Source organism: Diaphorina citri, unplaced genomic scaffold, assembly GCF_000475195.1.
Source record: "Diaphorina citri unplaced genomic scaffold, Diaci psyllid genome assembly version 1.1 scaffold739, whole genome shotgun sequence".
NCBI classification, from domain to species: domain Eukaryota; kingdom Metazoa; phylum Arthropoda; class Insecta; order Hemiptera; family Psyllidae; genus Diaphorina; species Diaphorina citri.
This window is the reverse complement of record NW_007378172.1, coordinates 2,216-12,118: the sequence shown is the minus strand read 5'-3', so window position 1 is coordinate 12,118 and position 9,903 is coordinate 2,216. Positions and strand designations below refer to the sequence as shown.

General features: G+C 40.3%; 1 protein-coding gene across 2 annotated transcripts; it reads left to right on the top strand.

Moving 5' to 3' along the window:
* The first annotated feature begins 5,758 nt into the window (after positions 1-5,758).
* Positions 5,759-9,661, top strand: LOC103511675. 2 transcript variants are annotated; one of them, XM_026825377.1, is made up of 5 exons: positions 5,759-5,819; positions 5,952-6,285; positions 6,648-6,767; positions 7,467-7,636; positions 9,380-9,661. In XM_026825377.1, the coding sequence occupies exons 2-5, from the start codon at positions 6,172-6,174 to the stop codon at positions 9,585-9,587; spliced, it is 612 nt and encodes a 203-aa protein (XP_026681178.1). In that variant the 5' UTR covers positions 5,759-5,819; positions 5,952-6,171; the 3' UTR covers positions 9,588-9,661. The 2 variants fall into 2 exon arrangements, with proteins under 2 accessions (XP_026681178.1, XP_026681177.1); XM_026825376.1 differs by lacking the exon at positions 5,759-5,819 and having other exon boundaries at positions 5,830-6,285.
* Positions 9,662-9,903: the final 242 nt, after the last annotated feature.

The window sequence follows — 9,903 nt, the reverse complement described above, 5'->3', positions numbered from 1 at the left end:
GACCGGAGAGAAATTTCGACACATGTAACCTATTTCCTATTTTCTGTAAAACGTCAGGGAAGGGCATGTGAGACACTTTACACTTTGTTCCTTAACAAACATACAGGGTGTGATAAAAACCAGAGTTCGAATAAATTCTAGAAAATAAATAAAAATTAAAATAAAATAAGCTCCAGAGGGAACCGCTTTTATATTACTTCAAGGCACATTCTTTTACTTGCACAACTATCCGGTATAAGGAAAAGTTTGGTCAGAATGGTCAAGTAGGGGCGAAAAATTTCCGCCCCTACTGAGTTTTGAAACCAGCACCTTCCAGTTGAGAGCTCAAGATCCTTACCACTCGATCACGCGGGTAGTTTTTGTTTTCCTTTGTCTCCAGTTTAGTTAGCTTGGAGGGTAGCGCGTCTGTCTTGTAATCGCTAGGCCGCGGGTTCGAATCCCGCCTGGCGCGGATTTTATCCTAAACAGATAAAGTTCGTTCACGGAACGGCTGTCTTTCTCCTATCCCGTCTTTCTTCTCTCTTCCCTTTCGGGAGTTGACCCAGCACCTAAATGGGAAGTATTGTGTCTCTTCTCGCCCATCTGATGAGAGGCATACTACGGGATGGGCATGCTATGACACAGATCACTTGCGTCCAATGTAGCAGTTGTTTCATTGCTACGAAATAAAAACGGTGGTGGAACACTCATCTTAAAAAAAAAAATAAAAAAAAAATAGGTAATTATTATCATTAAAAATTAAAGGAAGTAGCCTTCTTGGCCGAGTGGGTATCACACTCGGCTTGCACGCCGGAGATCCCCAGTTCGATTCCCGTCGGAATTAAAGATTTTCCGGCTCTGTACTTCAAGTTCGGGGTGCTCTCAGCCTCGTGAGGACAATTGAGTACTTTCATCGAGTACTTGTATTGAAATGTGGAACAAAGGAATAACTTGGTAATGCTGTGATAGATACCTACAAGTTTTTTCTTTTTTAAGAGTTTGACAGAGGGAACTGTAACTGCTATGGTCTTATCGTCCCGAAATCGAAGAGAGAAGGAGTTTGACAGGGGGAACTGTAACTGCTATGGTCTTATCGTCCCGAAATCGAAGAGAGAAGGAAGACAGGATAGGAGAAAGCCAGCCGTTCCGAGAACGAACATTATCCCATCAGGATAAAATCCGCCCCGGGCGGGAATCAAACTCGCGGCCTAGCGCTTACAAGGCAGACGCACTACCAACTAAGCTAACTACCTAACTAGGCTGGCGACAAAAGTTTTGAAAAAGCTCTACTTTGACACAATTCATTTCAGATTGAGATTTGAATGGAAAATGTTTTTAATGTTTACACTTCATTATACCTACTTACTCAAACTCACAAACAAACCATACAGTAGTAACATACAAACATTATGCATTCATATTACCAACATCACGTGTACCTTACTTTTTTATCCCCCATTCATTCAATCAAAGGACCTACCAATGCCTAATATGAGTAAAATAGATATATAGACTTACAAATAACAGAGATCATAATCAAAACCCTCAACCTACTCCCTCAGGGTAAACACAGGTGTATGTTTACCTTGTGATTTAGCGCCTGAGTGCACCCCTAACCTTATGATGGCCGAGTGCACCCCTAACCTTATGATTTAACACCTGAGTGCCCCCCTTACTCTTAAGTGTACCGACCTTTGAATAAAGGCTTAAGGCCTTGTTTGTTTTGAGTAACCAATATGTTTGTAAAACCAATGGAATGAATAGACCGATGCCTGTGTTACTTGTTACTTTTTTTATCTTTTTTTTTGTGATAAGATCTCATTATTTTTTCTCTGCTCAGCCAGCGATGATAACATGTTGAATACACCAGTTCCCAAAGAATCACTAAAGTTAAGCAACGTTCCGCGTGGTTAACATGAGTATAGGTGACCATCTGAGCCATCGCTTGCTGCTGGTTTTTCCCGGCCCCACTCAGACTGGGAGATGTCAATTTGAGGTGGGTAGCTTGTCGCCGAATGAAGGGTAAAAGCCCCGTCACTAAAGGTTTCAGCAGTTATGCTATGACGTTAAACCCATCTATCAAATAAAATAACAGAAATCAATATAATATACGTAGCTATGGCGACCCTATTTGAGTGGGAAAAGAGTGGGAGACCTATGGCGAAGACGTATGGAATGAAAAACATTCAAAACCCTGTGAATCCTTATTGTGCCTTTGTAAAAGGTGTTAATAGTCCTTATTCATAGATTAATTATTAGAGTTTAATTTGAAAACAAAACAAATCTGACGCGTGTCCCGTTTGTCTAGAAAAACAAAATGATCATTTTACGACATCAATATAATGACAGTAGGAAAACAATACCAACAATAACAGTGGTAATAGTAACCCTTGTCAGAATATTAGAGCCGGGTTGTTTGTGTTGCTTTGGGTTCCACGCGTGTCCCGTTTGTCTAGAAAAACAAAATGATCATTTTACGACATCAATATAATGACAGTAGGAAAACAATACCAACAATAACAGTAGTAATAGTAACCCTTGTCAGAATATTAGAGCCGGGTTGTTTGTGTTGCTTTGGGTTCCAAAAATAATTCAGCTGCTCCCAAAGTCCCAAATGTCCCAACCTACAGCACCCTAATTTTCTTCGTTTTAGTCTCAATATTTTTTTTAATTTTTATAGTTTTTTCTGAGATAATAAAAAAAAATCATGAGAATCACCAATTCAGCTGCTCCCAAAGTCCCAAATGTCCCAACCTACAGCACCCTAACAATTATGTACCCTCTGAGAATCTGAGGATCATCAAACCAAGCGAAAAATTGATCTTCCAATTGCCAGGTTAGTTAGCTTGGAGGGTAGCTCATCTGCCTTCTAAGCGCTAGGTCGTGGGTTTGATTCGCACCTGGGACGGATTTTATCCTGAAGGTATAAGGTTCGTTCTCGGAACGGCTGACTTTTTCCTATCCCGTCTTCCTTCTCTCTTCAATTTCGGGACGATAAGACCTTAGCAGTTACAGTTCCCTCTGTCAAAACTCTTTAAAAAAGTACCTTAACGTCCCAAACACACTGAGAATCATCCAAGGGAAAATATGATCTTCCAATTTTTATGTAACCCAAGTATGGACCTACCAGAATGTCTATTGGTAGGCTGTAGAACTGTGACTAGAAACGAAAAGAAGGAGAAGAAGAAGAAGAAGAACAAGAAAAAGGACAAGAAAAAGAAAGCACATCTTTCATTTAACTTTGAAATTCCAGCGAAAATTTGAGAAGGGAGAAATTTCTTTTTATTTTTCAAAGGCAATAATGAGAAAAAAGGCAACCTTTACAATTTGCATGGCTTCCTTTTTAAGAAGAAATCAAAATTAAAATTCATTTCAAAAGGTATCTGCGTGTCAGTAACGCCCTTTCGCTATCATTGTTGCAATGGTGTCCAGAAATCGAAGAGCCAGCCGTTCCAAGAACTTTATCTGTTTAAAGTCCGCAACGGTCGGGAATTGAATCGGTGACCTAGGGTTTACAAGACAGGCGCACTACCCTTCAATCTAACTAGGCTGACCTCTCCTTTATTATTATTTTCCTAGTGTAATGTCACCACTGATTTCAACTCAAATACAAGCAGTTACTCCACAGGGTCGTATTTAGCCCCCCCTCTAGCTTTTTTACTCCTGCACTGTTGGCTGGACGACAAGAATTTGCATAATCCAAATCCCAAATCTCTCTCTCTCCCCGATTCCACATCACTGTTTGGACTTTTTGTCTACCCCTCAGTAAAATCTTGGATACGAACCTGGCTACTCAACTGTCTTCTTCTGCTCTCAGCTCTTATTGTTACCAGTGACTTCTAACTGTAATTAATTTTTCCTGTATTTTCAACACACAAAAAGAACGGAGGTAGAGGAGAAGAAGAACAAAGAAAAGAAGGAATAGGAGGCGAAAGAGGATGAAGGAGGAGGAGGAAAATAAAGAAGAGGAGATGGAAGGGTAGAAGGAAAAGAGAGAGAGAAAATGGAGTGATAGAATAAAATCGAGGAAAACCTAAAAGTGCAACAAAAAAATCTCCTAACAGCGCAGCGGAAGAACTTTTGTTTTTTTTTTTTTTTTTTGTGATAAAAACTTAGAAAGGTCAAATTAATTGTACCTACTTTTTTCCGAAAGGCGCAAGTGACAGACATCTTAATGGCTAGATATAGATAGGTAGAATAACCTAAATTAGTGTAAATGTCAAAACTCCCAATGAATTTAAATCAGTGCAGATGTCAAGAATCCCAATGAATTTAAATCAGTGCAGATGTCAAAAATCCCAATGAAATAAAATTAGTGGAGATGTCAAAAACTCCCAATTAAATAAAATTAGTGGAGATGTCAAAACTCCTAATGGAATAAAATTTCCAGATGATTAGATGGGTACAACTTATTAATATAAATTTGTTCTCAATTATTACATACACAGCCCATCATACATTGTTCACAAACCGGACGGACGTTCAATTAGGCATCACCAAAGGAAAATCCAGTAATATTTCTCTCAAGTGTACCGACCTTTGAATAAAGGCTTAGGCTTCGTTTGTTTTGAGTAACCAATATGCTTGCAAAACCAATAACCCGATACCTGTGTTACTTGTTACTTTTTTGTGCTAAGAAGATAAGATCTCGGTTGTCCCTGCTCAGCTAGGGGAGATGGTACGTACAATACAGCAGTTTTCAGTGGATCACTGAAGTTAAGCAACGTTGGGCGTGGTTGGTATGCGCGCAACTATTCCTAGACTGGTACCAGTACGCATGCGCAAGGCGGTTTGAACCGGTTCAGACGTCGGCCATCTTGGAAATTGTGTTCAAAGCGCATGAGCGTTATGTGAGCTTCGATGCTGGGACGGATGAAGATTTATACAGGTAGATAGAAAGCTGTTATAGGGCAGGTAGCATTTTGACTTTCTATTAATCAGTGTGATTTCTCAATTTTTAGCCTTAAGATACCTACCATGTATCCGAAAGACATCTCAGGTACCATAAGCTTTGTACAAAACAATGTAGACTTTCTATTACAAGAAGTAGGTAAAGAGAATGAGTGACTGGGCAATCGTGTGCTGCTCTCTTTTCCCGATCCCACTCAGGCTGGGAGAGGTCAATATGAGGAGTTGGGTAGCTTGTCGGTGAATGAAGGGTAAAACCCTCGTTACTAAACACTGTAGCAGTTATACCATGACGTTAAACCCATCTCTCAAATAAAATAACAGAAATCAATATAATTTACGTAGGTACCTATGGCGACCCTATTTGAGTGGAAAAAGAGTAAAAGGAGACCTATGGCGAAGACGTATGGAATGAAAAACATTCAAAACCCTGTGAATCCTTATTGTGCCTTTGTAAAAGGCGTTTCTATATCATATGGTTTGGGCACGAGTCTGGAGCTATGTGTGGTTAGAACATATTGGTGACTTATTGGTATTAAAATACCTACAGTACAATATGCATAATACAATATAGATATAGAGACGTATGTATGTATGTATGATAAATTATACATACTACAGTAGAATAAGTAGGTAGGTATTATAATAAAAAAAGCATATAGGTAGGTAGGTAAATGTAAGTATATAAATATCTACGTAAATATTGAGATATATGTAAGTCTTTGTCAACCTCAGTGGTGTAGTGGTTAGCACCGTGGACTCTGGATCTGGAGGTTGGTGGTTTGAATCCAAGTCAAAATTTCGCGTCACTTTGCTTGGGACCGTAAGCACAAATCATCACTACTGTCATCTTTATTGGCCATCAAGTTATGAGAGGAAAAAGTCGGGAACTATTTGCTTCCTTGCAAATAGTGATTTTAACTATTTTGAGTGTACCTACATTTTCTTTCCGTTCCTATCATTCTTACTTCTTAGTTTTTAGATTTTACCTTTTTTTCAACCAGGTATTTTAAGTCTTATTTTTCTTTCCAGTCCTATCATTATTATTTCCTACTGATATACAGATTGAATATTGAATCATCTACAAAAACACACACAGACAATATTGTGAAAAGGCATTGAGAAAACATTGAGAGAAAAAGTAAAGAAATAATTAACCCTTAGAGCTCCAAACCTTCAAAAACACACACAGACAATATTGTGAAAAGGCATTGAGAAAACATTGAGAGAAAAAGTAAAGAAATAATTAACCCTTAGAGCTCCAAAACTTCAAGAAGAAGCAAAATGGCGCTGGACGCAATGCTGGATGCACTATTTGATGATAATCTCCAAGCAACAGCACCGGACGAAACTCAGAACCAAGAAACGGAAAATCTGACCATTCCCGAACCCACATCGGTAAAACTTGTCTCTTTTCGACTTCCTCTTTGATCATATTCTTACTTATTAGAAAATTTTGCGCGTTACCTAACCCCAGCTATGCTAGTTAAAAGAGTCTATTTCGAATATCGTTGTGACTTGGTATTGGTAGCTTAACTGTTGAGTAATCTGGAGGTCTTGGGTTCGCAACCCAGACAAGGCATTCGAACCGCGACCTAGCGCTTACAAGGTCGCGCTACCCACCAAAAGCTAACTAGGCTGTGAGTTCAACCAATGATCGTGTTCAGGCTAAGCCTACCTATTTATTGGGGGGATAGAAAATTAGACATGTGATGTACTTGTACCTATTACAAATTTCCTATTTACTCTAATTTCCTCAGGAACTCTGTGTCTGGAACATATTCTCTCGTGACTACCTGGTGCGTCTTAACGAGGTGCAGAGCGACTGGCGCAAACTACTCGCCATGTTCAAAACCACGGCGCAAACTCTCGAACCCGAGGGGAGTTTGGATCACCCTGTATAAAATATCGCTCGTGACATATTAGATTAGACATTCGAATCAATTAACCCATTTGTGCCCCATTGGTTATTTGGTCAAAAATTAGTACAAAAGTTAAGATTGTATCAAACAGAAAAATTACGTGATAATCTTCAAGCAACAGCACCGGACGAAACTCAGAACCAAGAAACGGAAAATCTGACCATTCCCGAATCCACATCGGTAAAATTCGTCTATTTTCGGCTTCCTCTTTGATAGTGTTATTTTTTTACTTTCCTTTTAGACAATTTTGCGCGTTACCTAACGCCAGCTATACTAGGTAAAAGAGTCTATTTCGACTTGGTATTGGTAGCTTAACTGTCAACTACTCGTTGAGTAATCCGGAGGTCTTGGGTTTGAATCCCAGCCAAGGCATTCGAACCCTCGACCTAGCGCTTACAAGGTCGTGCTACCCACCAAAAGATAGTCTGTGAGCCCAACCAATGATCGCGTTCAGGCTAATCCTATTGGCGGGATAGAAAATTAGACATGTGATGTACATACCTATTAAAAATTTCCCATTTACTCTAATTTTTTCAGGAACTCTGTGTGTGGAACATATTCTCTCGTGACTACCTGGTGCGTCTTAACGAGGTGCAGAGCGACTGGCGCAAACTACTCGCCATGTTCAAAACCACGGCGCAAACTCTCGAACCCGAGGGCAGCAAATATGTGCACGAATTGGTGGCGCAACTATTCCTAGACTGGTACCAGTACGCATGCGCAAGGCGGTTTGAACCGGTTCAGACGTCGGCCATCTTGGAAATTGTGTTCAAGGCGCATGACCGTTATGTGAGCTCCGATGCTGGGACGGATGAAGATTTATACAGGTAGATAGAAAGCTGTTATAGGGCAGGTAGCATTTTGACTTTCTATTAATCAATGTGATTTCTCAATTTTTAGCCTTAAGATACCTACCATGTATCCGAAAGACATCTCAGGTAGCATAAGCTTTGTACAAAACCATGAGCGTTATGTGAGCTTCGATGCTGGGACGGATGAAGATTTATACAGGTAGATAGAAAGCTGTTATAGGGCAGGTAGCATTTTGATTTCTCAATGTGATTTCTCAATTTTTAGCCTTAAGATTCCTACCATGTATCCGAAAGACATCTCAGGTACCATAAGCTTTGTACAAAATAATACAGACTTTCTATTACAAGAAGTAGGTAAAGCGAAGCGGTACTTGTGCAGAAGTCACGTCCGTGGAATATTGCTACCAAAGGAACTGGCACAAATCAGCAGTGACCAGTGTTATTATAGGGTTAGGTTAACGCAAAAAGGAGTTTTCACAATTAGAGCAGTGATTAGTGTTATTATAGGTTTAGGTTAAATACAAGGAGCTTTTCTTTTCCACGGACATGACTTCTGCATAATTACCAGCGAAGCTTTAGACCTAGTAGGGATGTAGGTAATGAGAAGGATTATACAACTTAGTGACGGGGGTTTTACCCTCCAGTCAATGACAAACTACCCACTTACATTAAACTCACCCAGCCTGAGTGGGGCCGAGAAAAGCCAGAAGCCAGTAGCACTCGATTACCCAGATAGTCACCCATCCGGATACCTACCAACCACGCGACACACAAAAAAATTAAATAATGTGTACCCCAGGCAATAAATGTCTTTTTCTTCGCAGTAATGCTCCCATATCCACAAATGTTTCTTGTGTACTTACGGCCCAGACTCAGCCCAGTCAATAAGTCGTATCTTTTCCTCACACCAATTCTACAAATGTATAATATAAAATCCAAATATTTTCTTCTTTTTCACAGATATGCACATCAAGCACCTCCTGCTAATTCACAGCGTTCCAGACTTGCCCCAGTCAATAGGGGTGTTTTCCCCTCACCAATGCTATAAGTACCCCAGTCATCAAGTGCCTTTTCTAGCACCTATGTTATAATGTAAAATTGAATTTTTTTCTTCTTTTCATTTACCCTCCAGTCAATGACAACCTACCCACTTACATTAAACTCACCCAGCCTGAGTGGGGCCGAGAAAAGCCAGCAGCCAGCAGCACTCGATTACCCAGATAGTCCATCCATCCAGATACCTACCAACCACGCGAACACAAAAAATAAATAATGGCAATAAGTGTCTTTTTCTTCGCAGTAATGCTCCCATGTCCACAAATGTTTCCTGTGTACTTACGGCCCAGACTCAGCCCGGTCAATAAGTCGTATCTTTTCCTCACACCAATTCTACATACCTATGTATAATATAAAATCCAAATATTTTCTTATTTTTCGCAGATACATCAAGCACCTCCTGCTAATTCACAGCGTTCCAGACTTACCCCAGTCAATAGGGGTCTTTTCCCCTCACCAATGCTATAAGTACCCCAGTCATCAGCTGTCTTTTCTAGCACCTATGTTATAATGTAAAATTGAAATTTTTTCTTCTTTCCGCAGATACATCAAGCACCTCCTGCTAATTCACAGCGTTCCAGACTTACCCCAGTCAATAGGGGTCTTTTCCCCTCACCAATGCTATAAGTACCCCAGTCATCAAGTGCCTTTTCTAGCACCTATGTTATAATGTAAAATTGAATTTTTTTCTTCTTTTCACAGATACATCAAGCACCTCCTGCTAATTCACAGCGTTCCAGACTTACCCCAGTCAATAGGGGTGTTTTCCCCGCACCAATGTTACGATGCCCTGGAGTATTTCACGCGTACCTATATGCATATGTTACTCCTGGTCAAGTTCATATATTTTCCGCTAACCGCAATGAGCGACACGGCCGTGTGTGGTGCAGCATCGGAAGTAGCGGAGTAGCGACCTGGGGGGGAGTCTGATTTGGGATTTCGAGTAATTCAAGGATGCATTTAATCTTGTCTGAATAGGTACTAAAAAAAAAAGAGAGAGGTTTGACAGAGGGAACTGTAACTGCTAGGGTTTTATCGAAGAGAGAAGGAAGACAGGATAGGAGGAAAGGATAAAATCCGCCCCGGGCGGAATCGAACCCGCGGTCTAGCGCTCACAAGGCAGACGCGCCACCAACCAAGCTAACTAGGCTGGCCTCTGAATACCTATTAGATATTTTTTTGTGATAAAAACTTAGAAAGGCCAAATTAATTGTACCTACTTTTTT